The 19,895-nt window shown below is 39.0% G+C and overlaps 1 protein-coding gene across 2 annotated transcripts; it reads right to left on the reverse strand.

Annotated features, from left to right (window-relative positions):
• Positions 1–556: 556 nt before the first annotated feature.
• LOC136631488 (immunoglobulin superfamily member 1-like) lies at positions 557–18,285 on the reverse strand. Of its 2 annotated transcripts, XM_066605788.1 has the most exons (6): positions 18,184–18,285; positions 13,724–13,759; positions 11,652–11,930; positions 6,445–6,723; positions 5,059–5,346; positions 557–2,833 (listed from the first exon to the last, which is right to left on the reverse strand). In XM_066605788.1, exons 1-6 carry the CDS (start codon positions 18,248–18,250, stop codon positions 2,661–2,663), a joined length of 1,122 nt encoding a protein of 373 aa, XP_066461885.1. In that variant the 5' UTR covers positions 18,251–18,285; the 3' UTR covers positions 557–2,660. The 2 variants fall into 2 exon arrangements, with proteins under 2 accessions (XP_066461885.1, XP_066461886.1); XM_066605789.1 differs by lacking the exons at positions 13,724–13,759; positions 18,184–18,285 and adding an exon at positions 12,047–12,177.
• Positions 18,286–19,895: the final 1,610 nt, after the last annotated feature.

A 19,895-nucleotide genomic window follows, 5' to 3' on the forward strand; every position in this document is an offset into this window, starting at 1 on the left:
CTCCTATGTGCCCCAACACAGTGATCGTGGCCTCCTAAGTGCCCTCACACAGTTTTAGAGCTCTCTTACCTGCTCGTGAGGATCTTCATTTCCTGTATTGTAGAAAAGACAGCAAGAAACTCTCATGATCAAAGGTTCTTCTGATTGTCCAGCAGACTCAGTATACAGGTGACTGGTCACCTGATCACCACATCAAAGATCCTTCAGCATTTCAGCTATATCTCTGCCTTACTGCAGCAAGCAGCTGATTGCCTCTTTTGACTGTAGGCTGGTCCAGCACCCTCATTGCACCCGAGGCACATGCCCTCTCCTGCCCACCTGGCTACGCTCATGGTGTGTGGAATTTATTAACTGAAAGCAGAGTGTCTGACAATTTGAATCAACTTCTGGGACTAAGGAAAATGGGACTCAAAAGTGCCTGTGGTACCAGTGATGGAACTAGAGAAAGCATGAGAAGAAATGTATACACATATATACAATGCATGATATATTCTGCATCTATAATATACTATTAGTTGGAATAAAAGAGAAACAATCATGTTAAAATACACCCTTTATAACAGTAATCACAGGAAAATTATTATAGCATGTGTTACCATAAGAAAAGTCATACAAAAATGTATACAAAAAGTATATTGCAGCATCTAATGCACCAAGCAAAAATAGTATGCAGTATGTAATGGGCAACGAGTACTGTATATACATAACCATGCATGATGATTTAGACATATGGCATCTCTAATCTGCTGAGCATGCCACATAGTAATGGCAGCCAGTTTGCTGACCAACCTCCATGTCCAGCACAGCTGCCATTGCTTGCCAACTGTGAAGAAGATCCTTGCACTATTAAAACCTATTATACTTGTGGATCAAAGCTTGGTGCATGTGTTAGTACAGGAGCCTGAGATGAGTTAATTACTGGACACCAGGTACTTAACCCTTTCCAATCCAATTTGTATCCTGGCTTTCCTAGGGGGCTTACTCTTTTTCTGCTGTTATACAATGGCGCTATCTGCTGGTTGAACCCAGTACTGCATGAGGTGACACATTGGATAGGCTTCGACAGCAGAGAGGCTGGCAATATACAGTAAGAGAACCCCGACAGACGTCTTCCAACATCGGAGCTGTACAGCCTTAAATCATAATGTCTTCAGACGTCAGACAGTGGATTGGAAAAGGTTAAAGGGGGTTTCTAGGCAAAAACTATTTATGACCTATGCTCAGGATACTGTAGGTCATTAATAGCTAATTGCCAGGGACTCATCACTGGCAATGAGCTGTCATTGCAGCGGGACAGATGTGCATCATAGGGAATGGAAGCAGACATGCCCTAGCTGGCTTCACCTCCATTGAAATTAATGGGATCTGAAGCCGGTTATTATACTTCCAGTAAGTTCTGCCTCCAGGGACGTCAGTGGAAGTGTAACGACCACTTCAGCTCCCATTGATTTCAATGGGAGTGAAGCCAGCCTGGCACTTCCACTTCGGTCCCCTATGATGCACGTATGGGGATCCTGAGTGGTGGGTCCCTAACAATTAACTATTCATGATCTATCCTGAAAATAGGTCATTTATAGTTTTTGCCGGGAAAAACCCTTTAAACTCAATGATTTGCCCATTAACTGCTTTACTACTATAGACCACCAGGAAATGACCACAGAAAAGTGGCGTTTTTGCAAATTTAGGCCAAAGTGTGTGGGTAGTTAGTATTCATGGACATTTTGGGGTGGTTCAGGGCAGTATCATAAACACGGAGGGGGTAGAGCCTAAACATCCTGAATTATGTTGTCAACTAAGTAAGGGATGTTTCCGTGAACTCCTTTACTTCATATCCTTCTATCAACTACAAAATTAACCGCCAAATATGTATGTATTATCTGCAGGGTTTAGCACGGATTTTCTTTGAATTTGTATTGCGAAGAGTGAAATCCAAGGCCAGCTCTGCAGCAACAGTCAAGGCATCTACTATACTATACATAATAGATTTTTTCTGCAACATGTGAATCAAATTATTGCAAATCCTATTCATTTGCATGGAACGAGTTTCCAACGTCCCTGACCGTTATCTGCAGCATATAAACATAATAGAAGAGGGCGCCATTTAATTATTTGCCCTAGGCACAGAAATGTGATGTACTTCCTTACCCAGGTTGCCAGATATGTTGATTGGTGTTGAACTTGAGTAGGAGCAGAAGTTACAAGCTAGGTTTCCATATTATGACCCCATTGAGCACACTTTAACACTCTGTGTTAACAGAATGTGTTACCTACAGTTATAAATTCAATCACCCATGCATCCGAACTGTGAGATAGGGTGAGATGCTTTGCCAGGGAGATTTGAGAGGACGAGGACCCTCTGGGTTAGACATCTTTTGCCAGAAACTGAAGGCAGGAGAAGTCCAGAGCTCAAGAGGCTGAGTTTACAACTGGCAAGTTCTTTTTACCTTCAGATATGCCATAATTTAACAAAGTATTTCAGATGTGCACCAAATGATGACATATACTGCATGGCCTAATAGAATAGACCTATCTAACAGTCCTATTGCTGATAGTATTCCCAATCTCACATGCTGCTGTGAAATTAGGTTTTGCATGTTTATTAATAAAGCTTTGACATCATCTTCATAACTGTTTGTGGCAGTTGTTGCAGGTCCTGTCACTTATGCATCGTCACTTGTCCACACCACCTCAGTTCCTTTATCATAGTTGACCCGAGTGGGTGGCAAATCATTCTTGCTTCTAAAATCTTTGAAGTGCAATAATAGGATAATACCCATCAGTATAAGGACCAATGCCGACAGAATGTGTCGGATAAAAATCAGTACGTAGTACCCTGAAACAAATAGGAGTAATAATAATGGATTAATAAACTGAAGTATTGTTCCTTAATATATCATACTTTATATATATATATATATATTTGTTATTAGTTTTAGGGGTGTCGTTAGCACTAAGGATCCAGAGCACAATCTCTGGAACTCTAGCCCAGTGCCCTGAATTCCCGTTGATATCTACGGTAGAGCAGGAAGTCATAAGATCCCTGCTCTACCACTCTCTGTTGGCAAAACCACATATACCCCGTTTCCCTTAAAATAAGACATTCCCTGAAAATAAGACATAGCATGATTTTCCAGAATTTTTGAGGATGCAAAATGATTTTTCAGGCTTTTTGAGGATGCTTGAAATATAAGCCCTACTCCAAAATTAAGCCCTGCTAACAGTTAATTTAAAAAGTCAATTTAAATAGTGTCCAGGCAGCTATACATGTAAAAAAGTTAAACCTTTTTGAACAAAAATTAATATAAGACACTGTCTTATTTTCAGGGAAACATGGTAGTACAGAAAAAGGAATCATTATAGTCACCTAATTCGTGGGCAGCACCACCTCCTCTTTCCTTCCTGCACTGTTTCCGGTCCAGCCCAGTGGGATGGCAACAGTGCAAAAAGGAAAGAGGACGCTGCACCATCCAGGGATTAGGTGACTATAATGGTTATTCCTTTCTCTGGGCATTATTATCATATAAGGGGCACACTATAGGGCATTATTATATAAAGAGGCACGCCAGGAGGGCATTATTATCATATAAGGGGGCATGGCATGGGGGCATATTATTATCACTGTATAAGGGGTCACGCCATCAGGACATTATTATTATTATGTAAGGAGATGGGGCATTAGCAACACTATATAAGGAGGCACTTATAAGGAAAGTAGTTATTTAAAAAAAAAAAAGGCACAAGGGGCATTATTAATGTCTTTTGGGCAAAAGAGGGCAGTATTTCTGCGAGGCACACAAAGGCTATTATTACTTTCAAGGAAGCAATATTGTTGGTATTATCACTATTTTGGGGCACAAAAGGGGCATTATTACTGTGTGGAGGCACAAAGTAGGAACTATTATTCTGTGGTGTACTAAAAATAAGTCTATTACTGTTTGGGTGCAAAAGATGGCGCTTCTTCTGTGTGATGCACTAATAATTTCTGTAACATAATATGGGACACTATTTATCTGGCACTATTGTTTTCAGGGGTATTGTCTGTGGGGTCAATTATAGTTAGGACACTATTATTTCTGTAGCACAGTATTTGGGGACACCATGCCACAACAGCAGGTACAGTAGTAGGTTCAGATAGAGTAGTAACAGGCACAGAATTGGGAGTAGCAACGGGATGAAGGGTTTGTATCGGTTGGTAATGGTGTTTGGGGTGCTGGTAAAGTGAGAAGCCAAATATATCTGTGTTGCAAATTTTGCAGAAACAAGTCATGACTTAAAGAAGTTATCATGGTGCAGGATATAAAAGATGGAAAAAGTGAATGACTTGAGTCAGAATGGAAGTTACCTGTAATAGTTGGATACAATGGTACTGCAATCACCTGTGTAGAGCTGGTATCTACCACTATATGGTTACTGTAGTGCGGTAATATTCTTTGCACAGTGGTTTTAATACACTAACAGTATAAAAGTAGCATTCACTTACTATGTAGTGGTCATGATGTGGCAATATTATTTGGGTCTAATACTGTGGTATTAGTAAAATTAGTCTTTCTGTGGAAATTTTTATTCGGTAACAATCTAGTAATAGTGAGTCACTGTGGAATAGTAGCTGTAATGGTATGCGGTATTATTTGGGCCTTTCATAGTGGTAACATTGGTCTTTGTATAGTGTGTTTGAGTCAGTCATAGTATGTAGATCATTTAATTACTGTATGGCAGCAATATTTGCTTCTGGTATAGCGGTAATAATGTTATATGATAACTAGATATGTATATCATTGGGGGGGGGAGCTATATATGCATTGGGGCTTTTATGATCCTAGCAACTCATCTGATTAGTTTTTTAAAAGGAAAGACACTTCTCTGATTGTTCGCTAGGTAAAAAGCTCTATATTTCCCTTTATAAATGTTTCCATATATGTCCATAAAAATGCGATATAAATATTATCATGTAGGAAAATATCTATGGAGGAGATCTATCAATTTATCATCTTAAATGAACAGAAATAGAGGTGAAGAGAGCAACTGACAAAAAGAGGAAGAGTTTCTTGTTATACGTACCTTTCATCTCAATTTGTACAATGCTACTAAGTGAATCTGCATAATCATAGTCCAGTTTTACCCGATACATACACTCATATCTTTTCACAGTATTCTTCGGTTTAGTAACGGTAAATGTCACACTACTACTCTTTATTGCTTTAATCTCATCTTCAATGATTTCACTATTGTCCAGAAGCCTGAAGAAGAACTGATTGTATTCATGATTTTCAGGTGCTGTGCAGTTGATTCTTAACATTGCACTATTACTAGGATCTTCTTCCCAGGTTACTGAAGGAGCAGGCAGTGCTAGAAAGGACATCAACAATCAGAATTATTGCTTGTTAATCAGAATGGATCACAGCAGGAGAAACTTGAAAAACTGCCCCATTAATATTCCACAAAAGTTTCCCTTCTTTCATTTTGATGCACTCCAAACCAATTTAAAAGATGCAAATATTGTGAATTAGTGTGGATTCTGTTGCGTCTTTAACTGTGGAACGTCTTTTAGAATTTCTTACATTTTATTCCACAGAACCTAATTGCGGAATTACATCTGGTAACATAGTATGTAAAGCCGAAAGAAGACACATGTCTATCTAATTCAGCATATTACTTCCCAATGTTGATACAGAGGAAGGCAAAAAAATCCAATGAGGTAGATTTAATTCCTTTCTGACTCCAATCTAGCAATTGGTAGTCCCTGCCTTACCGACCCATTTGAAGTAATCAGTGACTATAACATGTAAAATTGTTAAGGCTTTCAGCTTCATAGTCTGCTCTTGCAGTAAGAAAAAAAAAACCTTCTATGTGGGTGTAGAAACCTTCTTTCCTCTAGACGTAGAGGATGCCCCCTTGTTACAGTCAGAGCCCTGGGTATAAACAAATCATGGGAGAGATCTCTGTATTGTCCCCTGATATTTTTATACAATCTGATAGAACCATTGGTTCCCTGTGTAGTGTTCAGATGTCCATTTTTTTTACCGGCGCAAAATACTCACACCTGCAAAAGATAGGACATCCATGCGCCAGGAGGATGGGCTTGAAATGTAAGCCCTTCTCTGAAAATCATCCCTAGCTGGTGTAAAAAATAAAAAAAATAATACATCACCTGTCTGCCGCTGTCAGAGCTCCAGCGCGTCTTGTCGCTTGCTCCCCAACACTGTTCTGAAGCTCTTCTAGCAGGTGGGGATTTAAAAATCCCTATCTCCTCAAAGCGCTGGTCTGATTGGCTGAGTGCTCAGCCAATCACAGGCTGCGCTCAGCCATTCACTGAATGACAGCTGAGCGCTGTCTGTGATTGGACCAGCACTCAGCCAATCACAGGCAGTGCTCAGCCATTCATTGAATTAAATGAATCCTTAAATACTCAGCACTCATAGTAAAATTTGTTTTGATTTTCTTTACCTAGCACTGATATCTTCATTGGATTGCTTCTCACAGATTTCATACCATTGGCCCTGTTTTTGTACATGCATGAATAGTATCCCACATTGTCTTGTCTTGCATGGTCTATCTTATACGAAAAATGATTTCCATCATTAGAGCCATTTCTGATAATCACATCATTTTTAAAGAGGGAAAAGTCCACATTATTATAGTATGTACTACAAACGATGGTAACAGTTGCCCCTGGCTGGACAGCTCTTCGTGGACTGATAATAATAGCTGGTCTTGGGAACATATCTGTGAATAGAAAAAAATTGAATACAATATGAATATCACAAAAAGCAAAACATACTTTTTAACCACAAGGAAATCCTGCCATTTTTACAGTGAGTAGTCTGGGTCCTTAAACCTGCCCCGCCCCATTATGCAGCCTGACAATGGGTGCCCAGCTGCCAGAGCAGAATCATAATTAGTCTTTCCTTTCCTTGGCAAAGATTCATAGTGCTGTCTTAGTTCTGTTCTATATTGTTGTTGTTGTTAGTCGTTTAGTCGTTCACGACCCTAGGCAACTCTAAAGGCGAGCTCCCTCCATACTTTCTGGTTTTGCACTGCTTCTGTCAGTTGTGTGATATCCATGCCAGTATCAACTCTGACAGTATCAGCCATTGTGCCCTTTGGTGGCCGTGTCTTCTTTTGCCACTGATCTGTCCAAGCTTTATAGTTTTTTTCAGTGACTCTGCTCGCATTACATGGCCAAAATATGTCAGCCGGAGCCGGACTATCTTGCTGTTCAGTGATATATCAGGTCTTATACAATTCAGGACTTCTCTGTTTGTTACTCTATATTTCGCCTAAATCTGTTAACACCCCCTTGCAGGAGCCCCCCCCCCCCCGAAAAACGATACCCCTGTGTTAGACACTGCTTAGTCGGCACCCACACTTTTACCATTTTGTCTTCTCTGAATACACATACACAGAGGTCACTGAGTGCTGATACACTGTTACGATGTCCCAGCCTTCATTGGTGCTAATATAATTACCAGGATGCTGGTTGCAGGCGGTTACTGCTGATTGTAACTAAACCCAGCAGAGCCATAACAATGATTATTGTCACAACAGATCAGCTTTCTACTGTAAATGACCATTCACACAGGACAGAATAAGCCGCACGATGCACCGCAAGCCACTGTAAATTCGGCACCAAAATCCGCAAGCTACCTGTCGTATTCCACAGTTGCAGATTTGGTTGCGTCCTGCGGTATATTTTCATCACGTGTGAAAGTTCCCTGATTGGGACAAACACCACATTCTGCTAAACAAACTTCCACAACCTATCAGCCTTGATCTAATAACCCTAAATTGGATATACCAATTCTATAATGCCACATGCAATTCTAAAAACCAGTTTGAAAAAGTCTAACTTATTACAAATTTAAACCCTAATAATGGCTAAAAATGCAAAAATAGTGTATACAATAATGATAAAAAGCCAAACTGATCACTAAAAAAAAACATGGCCTAGTTTTGAAGGCCTAAAATACCTAGGCCATGAACCTGAGCTAGGTAATTCACATTAAGGAAAAGTGAAAACTATGCCAATTAATTGCTCCATCATTATAATGATACACAGTAAGTTGATACTAAAGGATTTTCTGAGCATGTAATCAAACTTCAAAAAACACCCAGGTCAGTCGTCTGTATCTAATACTATGAAGTCTTTCCTGGCACTATGGGCATCACATCAATGGAAAAAGCTGCCAGGATTGATTGGAAAGAAGACCCTGATCAAGCTGCTTACTTTATAATGTTTAACTATCATGAAGTGTTTAACTATCCTCAAATATCATGAAGGATTTTAACACTAAATCAGCAATCTGGCATAAAAACTGATTATGTAATAAAGCTAATAACAGCACTACTTGTACAAGTCCATAAGAAGAGGGTGCTCTTAGTCAACATCCCGGGCAGTGGACAACTTACAAACCGGACATAAAGAAAGAGGACTGTAGCACTCCAGATTTTGCTGCATATTTAATGTGTGTTTATTCACTAAAACATGTACAACGCTTCAACCATAACAGGTATTTGTCAAGCATACCCATTATCCAAGAGTCTGCAAATGGGCTAGTTAGGAAATACAGCTGTGAAAACACAAGTGAATCAAAACATCCTATACATATAGTATAGGTGATATATCTTTGTATATTGCATGTACAGTCATGATTAGGACTAAGTACACCCTCTTTGAATTCTATGGTTGCATGTATCAGGGCATAATAAAAAAAACATCTAGTCCTTAGAAGGTATTAAAATTAAGTAAATACAACCTTAGATGAACTGAAGCAACATTGTAAAGAAAAGACTGATAAAGTCATATAGAAAATGATTACTTCGAGTTAAGGTAATACAGGTCAATTGTCACTGAAATGAATGATAATGCGTGACTGCTAGCTTGGGTACACCCTGGCTCCGACAGGACACTCAGTTAGACGTTGCTCAGTAGTCATTGGTCGTTATGTTTCAGTGACCTAAAATGGAACAACTACTGAGCGAATTCTTGCTTAGTGTAAACACAAGTTCCTCTATTTTGGAGTGACTGCCATTTGGACTGAATGCAGGTGGGCAGCCGGAAATGATTTCTGACATGCTCTGCCTCTATTCTCTGACTGACTACGCTCCATTGTGAAAGCATAGGAGTAACAGTTCCTGGGACAGCTGTGGGCGCATATGTGCCCAACAGTTGTAGCATCTAAACGTACCTTTACTGCTGTTAAAGGTGGTTCTATGAGCTATTGAGTCATGAGTTGTACTTGATTTTTCACACACTGCTTCTGCATTTTGGCCAATTTTTGTTAAATAATGATACAGTGTAATTTGTCTTGTGTGTTTTGTTCATCTGAGATTGCATTTAACTAATTTCTAAGGACTAGATGTTTATTATATCCTGATATGTAAAACCATAGAATTTAAAGAGGGTGTGTTTAGTTTTTCTCATGACTGTTTATGATGTTTTAATTCTCTTCTGTATATTGGAGCTTCCATCTCCTAATTGGCCCATTTCCTTATGTGTGGACACTTGCATTATACGCATGGTAGCCAAGACCTGTTATGGTTGAAATTTTGCACATGTTCTGGTTAATAAAAACAACTTATATTTAGGGCAAGATTTGGAATGCTGCGGTCTACTTCATTTATGTAATTTTTCAGATTACTCATGAGACCAAAAATACATTTATTTCTAATAATCTCTAAATTGTAATTGTTTTGGCCATCTTTGTAAACTCACACACTCTGTATACATCTGTGGATAGGGGGAGTCTCTAATATAATTGCAACGAATTGCTGGAATACACTAACGCATGCCACCAACACTATCTATATATATAAAATAGGATGTATGTATGTGCCACCATAACTCATGAACGCCTCGAGCAATTTCAACCAAACTTGGTATGTATATAACTCATCCCATGGGGAAAAATTTGGTGGGGGTATCACAGCCCCACTACCCCTGGGGGGAAAGGGGCAGTGTAGGATGTATGTATGTATGTGCCAGAATAACTCATAAACGCTTGGAGCGATTTCAACCAAACTTGGTACATATATAACTCATCCTATGGGAGCAAATTTGGGTAGGATAACACAGCCCAACTACCCCTGGGCGGAAAGAGGGAAATGCCGGAATTACACTTCAGCAGATGTTTTTTTTTTTTACAGTCTTATATTTCACAGACCTCCTGCTCCTCTGTTAATAATATCTTACACAGACAACCTCCTCCTCTGCTCCAACTACCACACAGCTTCCCACCAGCACTGAGTCACTATGTACCAAACAGAAATGAGCCCAGCACCTACTCTTATGAAAGCTGTCCAAAAGGAAATCTGTGTTGCCCATAGCAACTAATCATAGTGCAGCTTTCATGTTACTTCAGCAGTATAATACATAACAACCAATCACAGCGCAGCTTTCATGTTACCTCAGCAATATAATATATAAGGACCAATCATAGCACAGCTTTCGTGTTACTTCAGTATAATGTATAACAACCAATCGCAGCGCAGATTTCATGTTACCTCAGCAGTATAATATATAACAAACAATCACAGCACAGTTTTTATGTTACCTCAGTAGTATAATATATAACAACCAATCACAGCACAGTTTTTATGTTACCTCAGCAGTATAATATATAACAACCAATCACAGCACAGCTTTCATGTTACCTCAGTAGTATAATATATAACAACCAATCACAGCACAGTTTTCATGTAACCTCAGCAGTATAATATATAACAACCAATCACAGCACAGCTTTCATTTTATCTCAGTGGTATAATATACAACAACCAATCACAGCACAGTTTTTATGTTACCTCAGTAGTATAATATATAACAACCAATCACAGCACAGTTTTATGTTACCTCAGCAGTATAATATATAACAACCAATCACAGCACAGCTTTCATGTTACCTCAGTAGTATAATATATAACAACCAATCACAGCACAGTTTTCATGTAACCTCAGCAGTATAATATATAATAACCAATCACAGCACAGCTTTCATTTTATCTCAGTGGTATAATATACAACAACCAATCACAGCACCGCTTTCATGTTACCTCAGCAGTATAGGAAATAGCAAGCAAAGAAATTTCAGGGGAAGTCGTGAGTTTTTGATTTTTAATTACGCCAGTATTACACAGACCTCCTGCTCCTCAGATAATATCTTACACAGACAACTTCCTCCTCCTCAAATACTAATATTACACAGATGACCTCCTCCTTGTGCAGTAAGATATTACATAGACGACCTCCTCCTCATGCAGTAAGATATTACACAGACGGCCTCCTCCTCATATACCAATATATTACACAGATGACCTCCTCCTCGTGCAGTAAGATATTACATAGACGACCTCCTCCTCATGCAGTAAGATATTACACAGACGGCCTCCTCCTCATATACCAATATATTACACAGACGACCTCCTGCTCATGCAGTAAGTTATTACACAGACGGCCTCCTCCTCATATACCAATATATTACACAGACGACCTCCTCATTGTACACTAATATATTAAATCAGTACACACATATACACACACACACACATACATATTTAAATTCTTTTTGTGTCTAAAAATAAAATACAACGCCGGGTAATCAGCTAGTGGCTTATATAACTGGGGAAAAGAAAATGGTCATCACTGCACAACTAACCTTGGACGAAAATATTCAAAGGAGAACTAAGGTCAGAGCAGGCTCCATGATCACAGTATTTGCAGAAGTAGTCACCGTCTTGTTCAATCTGAACGTTCGTAAGGCGAAATTCATTGATGTTGTGCTCTATAGTTTCATTCTTTCCATTTGCTTTTTCATGCACCAAGTAAAACTTTTTTCCTGATCCATTTGCGCAATTCAGCATAATGTTATCACCTATCACAATGATGTTTTGGGGGCTTCCTGTGTGCAATTGGAGGACTGGTTTTGGAAGAGTACCTAGTTATAAAAAAAGGTAGAGGTTACATATTAAATATTTAAAACATACCTAAAGTTACTAAAAAGAGATTACTACGTATATTAGGTTTAATACTGCCATAAATGTTGTATCCAACCTGCTTATTGGATGCAAGAGCTGTGCTGTGTGCTCTGAGCCAATCAGATGTGTTCTCCCTATGGTAATTTCTCCTCCCACTTTCCTTCTGTTCCACAGAATTACTGAGTGAGAGATGCAGCTGCATCCCCCTCCTCTCCCTTCTTGCCTTCACTGTATGGTTTGAAGCTGGACAGATCATTCTAGTGACTGAGGAGGTTTCTGAACATGCAGAAAGCTTTCCATGGCAGAAGAAATACATGCTGGTGAGAAAGACTGTATCTAATGAGCTATATTACCTATTTGTACCTAATAAACTATATTACCAAGTTTCATTTATACACATAAACTTCTGATTTGTACAAAAATATAATAGCTACACAATAAGGGCTCCTTCAGACAAGCGTATACACAATTTGCGCAGAGAACGATATTGGTTTGTCTGCATATCGGTGCAATGTACTGTACTTTTTTACACAAGCAGCGCCAGTTTATATGCGTGCAAAACATCCCCGCCCTGATTTAAAAGGCTATTTAGCCAAATGAGGTCTGGATGTGTCCTCTTTTTCGTGGAATTGTGAAGTGTATTGCGCATTTCTGCACCTCCCATAGGCTTCTATGGGGACCTTTAATCAGCAAATATGCAGAAAGATAGAGTAATTTCTATTTTTTTGTGCGTGAGCGTAATGCATGCGAAAAAAGAAAAACGTTCATGTGAAAGAACCCATTTGAGGCAAAGCAAAAGTAGATGCAGCAAGAAGGAGACATAAATGTGCTAATTTCCTCTTTTTTTTTTATATACTTCTGGTTTTGTCCAAAGAAACTGCCACAAAAGCTGCATTTTTTTTAAATACTGTGTGTGAATCTACCCTAAAGAGAAACTGTAGTATAAAGTAATCTGAAAGGTCATTCATGCTGATCTTGGAATCCTCTGTCAGTGGTTTCCTTCCATGCACTGTGTGGAGTACTTTGCCCCTTCCTCTTTGTTTTTTCACCTCTTCACAACTGTATAGCATAAATATATGTCATACAGTTGCAGGTGGAATATGAGCTCCATCCCCAGTTGTGTTCAACAACTGACACTCGCTGGCTAGCTCTGATCACAGCCATTTAACCATTTAGATGTTGTGACATGTAAGCCATTAGTGAGGGGAGCCCCCGTTACCACATTGTCCCCCTTGTGATGAAAGCGTGGTGTGCCAATGGGTTGCAGATCTGCAGGGCTGCCATGCATAAATGCCTATGCAGGTTTAACAGTCAGCATAGATAATGACAGCATTGAACAAGCAATCAAGTACTTGCAAGTTCAATTCCCCTAGTGGGACAACAAAGTTGAATAAGATTTTTAAAAAGATTAAAAATTCAAACAAAACCTCTTTTTGCCATAAAAACTTAACCAATAAGAAAAAAATACATAATTGGTATCTCCACATCTGTTAAAGTCTGAACTATTAGATATCACACTATTTCTTTCACATGGTGAATGGAATAGTTAAAATAACAATGCTAGGTTTCCAAGTTTTTTTTGGTTCCCCCTACTCCCAAAAAGAGGATAAATATAAATATAAAAATAGGATTTCTCCTAGGAATAAACTCATGTACCATCCACAAGGGGATCAGAAGATTTCGGTGGAATCTCTTCTTTTGTTACAGTAATGCTGCAAGTCACTAACATTTTTCACTTTTTTGCCATACTTACTGGCTGATACCCATTGTATGTTCAGAAGTAGATAGCCTGAAAAAAATAATAGTTGATTAGACTAGTAGATCAGAATAGTAGATGACTTCTTCTGCTGTGCTGGTACCTAGTAGAAGCAAGGGTAATGTTACATAGGAGGGAGTCATACAGTGAGGTGAATCAGATCAACAGAATATTACACTTCTCCATAGAAATTCAAGGCATTGAGAATTTGGGGGCATATCCTAGTTATCGGATAGAACAAATTAACTGTGAGTGAGCAAAACATCATATCACACTGTCTACTGTCGGTTCTCAGCCTTCTCAAGAGGTGGCATGGTTGGGTATCTGGAGAAAGCTGATCAGAGCTAGTAAGAGACAAAGTGGCCACTTCATTCCAGTATTAAGGTACCATTGTGGGAATGGTGTGGAAAATCTGCACCAATTCAGCAACAAAAAACACATATCCAATTCCCTGTCAAAATGTTGACATGATTTTTGCTGTGGATCTACAGCAGAATCAATTGGAAGGGTGAAACCTGCTGCAGATCCTTGGCAAGAAAATCATCCAACTATACAGATTTTGGTGCGGTTCCATACCAAAATCCTCAGAGGCGATTATGTTGCAGATTTTGATGTGAATCCGCACCAAAAACCAGTATGTGTAAACGTACCCTTAGATAGAGGTCAAAACAGCTAGACTTCTATCAATTGGACATTGATGCCATATTATAGTAATATGCCTTTCTGGAAGCAACACCTTTATTGGAACTTTGGAAGTCTCATGAAACTGTAGTGCAACATTTCTATTGACTTCCATGTGGATCAGAAAAATAGTGTAGTTTTTAATGTCTCAATGTTTTTGTGAGTTAAAATTGAAATGTGCAGCATGGATACTGGGCTATTCTAACACAAACACGTGGAGTAGGATGTTCAAAAGATGAAGAAAGATATAGAGCCTTGTGTGGCACAAAGTGCTAAGGCAACAGAAATGTAGTCCTAAGATCTTGCTCACAACCTGAAGGTTGTGGGTTCAGTCCCTGCTTTGGTCAGGTAGTTGGTTCAAGGTCAACTCAAACTTCCATCCTTCTGAGGTCAGTAAAATGAGTACCCAGCTTGGTGGGGGTAATGAATAAATTACTTGAAAGCACTTTGGAATAAGTTGGTGCTATACAAATAACAAGATGTATTTTTAAGATAATACAGCCGCACTAAACAATGCTTCTTCCACTTCAACTAGAAAAGGCTCAGGTGAGCTGAAGTTTTAACACTGTGCTTTGTAAAGTTCTTAAACTCAGTCACTGATTAGATGCATCGTTCTGCACAAAGTACTCAGCATAATCTGGTTATACAGTGGCCATAAAGAAACAAAAAAATATACAACCAAATATATAGCAGTCAATAGGATGCAATGTTTTAATGGCTTCTTTGTTTAAGGGTTTATTGATATGGGTAATTTTTATGTCTGTTTTCAACTTACTACACACGGACAGCACACCGACCCATTACAGTGAATACAGTTATGCAGACTGTTTTCTTCTTATACTGATTGATGGTCTCTGTGAAAAAAATCACAGTGTATCCTATTCTGGTCTGATTTCTCAGAAACAGTTTCAATTTCTGATTTCTCAATTCAAGGCAAAAAAGGAGATGTCATTATTGCAATTAATGCAATTTCTCCTAGCCCTAATACATGTCCCTGCTGATATTCCTTTCAACCCTCACTGCACTTTATTCATGAGCACAATAATACTATTAATAGGGATGAGCGAGTATACTCGCTAAGGCACTACTCGCTCGAGTAATGTGCCTTAGCCGAGTATCTCCCCGCTCGTCCCGAAAGATTCGGGTGCCGCCGCAGGGCGGGGAGCTGCGGGGGGGAAGCAGGGAGGAACGGAGGAGAGATCTCTCTCTCCCTCTCTCCCGCCCGCTCTCCCCCGCTCCCTGCCCCAACTCACCTGTCAGCTGCGAATCTTTAGGGACGAGCAGGGAGATACTCGGCTAAGGCACATTACTTGAGCGAGTAGTGCCTTAGCGAGTATACTCGCTCATCCCTAACTATTAACCTTTTTTATAATAAGAATTTAAAAGGCCAAGAAGCCAGTATGTGGTGGGGGTCACAGATCTGCTCTCTTAAACCAAGAGGCTTACTGGATAATTCACTTTAACTCCCCTGCTCATTTTTTATTTTTGTTTTTTCGTTCCTACTTTCGATGAGCCATAAATGTAGTATTTTCCCATCAACAAAGCAATGGGTGGGCTTCTTTTACTTACTGTGTTTTTTTTAATACTACAAGTTAATGTACCATGTGACATAAGGAAACATTTTTAAAATGTTTTAAGTGGGGTCAAATGGGAAAAAGTATAATTGCACCATTGTTTTTCAGGTTTTGTTCCATGGTGCTCTGTCCTAAACCAAGATGCGTACTGGAATTTCCAAGGTAATCCTTTCTTCAGTCTAACAATATTACGTTTTAATCACTAGATTACTGCAGAAGGGATTTTGATTCAGGGAGCTATTCTGACAGGTTCGGATACGGGAAGGATTTTTCCCCCCTAAAATTAGGAAAATTGGCTTCTGCTTCATGGTTTTTTTTGCTTTCCTCTGGATCAACATTACTGGATGCATAAGTGTCTTTTTCAGCCTTACAAACTATGTTACTATGTAATATTAGAGATGAGCGAACATGCTCGTTTAGAGCAATTACTCGAACGAGTATCGCTTTTTTAGAGTAACTGCCTAATCAGGCGAAAAGATTCTGGGGGTGCCGGGGGTGAGCTGGGGGGAATGGGGGGGGGGGGGGGATAGAGAGTGCCCCCCCTCCCCCGCCCCCCGAATCTTTTCGCCCGAGTAGGCAGTTACTCGAAAAAAGCGATGCTCGTTCAAGTAATTGCTCTAAACAACCACGTTCACTCATCTCTATTCTTTAAGTGTTACATTTCAAATGAGAAATCATAATTTTTTCACGGACAAAGCAGTAAGTCACATTTGTCAAATTTAAATGTTTAGCATTAACACAATTTATGTCATATAATTTAACTTACCCTGTAAATCATTGCTATATGCCTCCTTTTTAGGGCATTTCGAATGAACCTCATATTCATGTATTTGGAACTTTGGGTTTTAGTATACTCTCTGCAGCCTTGAATTTCATATTGTCATTTGTTCTGTTTTGTTGTGTTAGGACCAGAGTGTACGTTCTATGAATGGTTATACTAATCCGTCATGTGATTGGTTAGTTTTGAATTTAAAATACGGTGGGAGCTTACAACTTGTATGCCATGACTGAAGACACACATCACATCTGAAACATGTAAGCTTCATTGTTCATTCAATGTGGTTTTATCTTGTTTTTTATACATCTAAATAAAGCATTGAGTGTCTAGATCTGGACAAAAGGTTTTGTTTTGTTTTTTGTTTTTTTGCTGTTTCTGATTCTGCCATTTGTAAATGAGTGTTAACAACTTTGGCTAGACAATATAGGGAGTATCTATCAATAGAATCATTCATTTATGAAATGGCAAAAATTGCTATAAATTCATTAAAAATGGCACATGTGGCATGAAAAATTGATACATTTGGCACAGGGGCTTTTCTCTTCCTTATATCACCTTATGGCTGGTATACATACTGCATATACTAATATTTTGTAGCAATAAATGGTGCTGGTTTTTAATAAAATTGCCACTTTTTCTAAATAGTATTTAAAAGTTTGAGGTGGATACAAGAAACTTCTAAAGCATTTACTAAATTTGTTCATTTTTGGCACAATTTTTGAAGGAATTATGTCACTATCTGTTTAGTAGATTTCATCTAATGAGTTTTAACATTGCTACCATCAACCTGTGAATTTTCTCACCTCAGTCTCAACTACAAGTCCTTTTACATATAAAGATATTGTCACGGTGATGGGTGCCTACTGGACCATTACGTTCATATGATCTTTCATCTCTCATAGAGTTTCATCATTGTCGGTCGCACATCCACTGTTTACATAGGAAGATGTGCAACTAACAAAAATAATTTTTGATGCCGCATGAAATGATCAAGTGATCAAAAGAGCTCCTTCGTCGAGTGATAAGCAGCACCTTCACTGAGCATGATGATCAGGCAAATGAATGTTCCTAGGAATGTCCTAGCCCAATCATTGGACAGAGTAAATTTAGAGAAAGTCCCATCGCCAGCAGAGTACCAAGACTAAAATAACAGCTGCCATAAAAGTGGGCACTGCGGTGGAGTACTTTCTCTAGACTTCTCTGAAGCCTCTTCTACAGATCTCAACAATCATGTTGCATTTAACTAAATCACTGTACTGTTAATACAAATGCAGTAACTTACAGAAATGTAAAGATTATGTAATATATCATCTTTACACATCTGACAGAACTAAATACCAAAATACAAACTCTGCTTTTACTTCTAAGCCTATACAGTTCCCAGTTTGACCCATTCCAAAAATAAGAAATAGGTCACTACTTACTGGAAGTTGTGAAAATGAAGTAGGGCAAGGAATTCATGATCCAGCTTCTGGAACTACTCCTGATCATTTTGATATTAAGACAAGTTTATAACTTGTCTTAGAGGAACTAACACATTAAAAGGAACTGAAATAGCACTTGGCCAACTATATTGTAATCTTTGAGATACTCCCACCTTGTTGTGAATTCAGACTCTGATTTCCATGAGAACAACCCCAATATATTATGACATTGATTATACTATTGAGTGACATACCATACCGATACTTTAGTGTTGTGTGACTGAAAAAGCAAAGTAGATATGTGAATATATTCTCAGAGCTATTCCATAATGATGATCCATAAATGTGGTGAATTTGCTCTGATTGAATATGAACTGTTCCAAGGTGACCTAATAATGAGTAAGGATAACTTAATCTATCATTACATTACTATAAGCCCTGGAAAAGTCCATGTTGACACCATACTAGACAGGTCCATTTTGATACCTAATTAAATGAGCCAATGTCAACAGCAGATTGGATAAATCCATGGACTATTTATAATATTTAATCTTCTATCAACAAATTGAATAAATCATATTAAAAGCCCATTAAAGCTTTAACCAGTAATCAATGGTTGAATTAGAAGCTCTTGTGTCAATAAACCTGTTTTCCCCATAAAATAGCCCTTAAAATATTCAGCAATCTGGCTATATATGTGCATGATATATTCATGATGAAATCAGTGAGTTTTAGTGGCAATTTTAGTGGACCTGGTTTTTAAATACAAAGTGAAAGAGAAATACTAGAACACATGTTTAACCTATTACATCTCTGTTTCCAAATATCTTGTGTGTTGGTTGTCCAGTAAGTGATCCTCTGGATAGTGTATACAGAAACCAGGGAGGGAAAGTGAAAGAGGATGTGTTCTTTATTAGCAATGGGCAATCTGAGAATGGTAAAGAAATATGCAGTACCAAAAGAGGAAACAATAGTGTCATGGCAAGCTGGATTTAAAGCAGGGAGTAGTTGAGAATCAAAGCAGCACAGAGTTAACAAACTTATATAAAGAAAACTTTTGATAGTCAATGTCTAAGAGCGGTCAACGTCAAGTAACCCTCACTTTCCTGCTTACAAGTAATGTTATACACATGTATCTTTAAAGGGCTTGTCTCGGGAAAGCAAGTGGGGTTATACACTTCTGTATGGCCATATTAATGCACTTTGTAATGTACATCGTGCATTAAATATGAGCCATACAGAAGTTATTCACTTACCTGCTCCATTGCTAGCGTCCCCGTCTCCATGGATCCGTCTAATTCTGATGTCTTTTTGCTTTTTTAGACGCGCTTGCGCTGTGTGGTCTTCTCCCCTTCTGCTCTGTCCGGCACGGGCGGTGTTATGGCTCCGCCCCCTTCTACGCGTCATCGTGTAGCTCCGCCCCGTCACGTGTGCCGATTCCAGCCAATCAGGAGGCTGGAATTGGCAATGGACCGCACAGAGCCCACGGTGCACCATGGGAAAGGACCCGCGGTGCATCGTGGGTGAAGATCCCGGCGGCCATCTTGGTGAAGTAAGAAGAAGGAAGAAGTAAGACGTCGCAGAGCGGGGATTCGGGTAAGTAATATGTTTTTTGTTTTTTCTTAACACATCCCTTGGGGTTGTCCTGCACCAAACGGGGGGCCTATGGAAAAAAAATACCCGTTTCGGCGCGAGACAACCCCTTTAAGTCA

Source organism: Eleutherodactylus coqui, chromosome 6 (assembly GCF_035609145.1).
Source record: "Eleutherodactylus coqui strain aEleCoq1 chromosome 6, aEleCoq1.hap1, whole genome shotgun sequence".
NCBI lineage: Eukaryota > Metazoa > Chordata > Amphibia > Anura > Eleutherodactylidae > Eleutherodactylus > Eleutherodactylus coqui.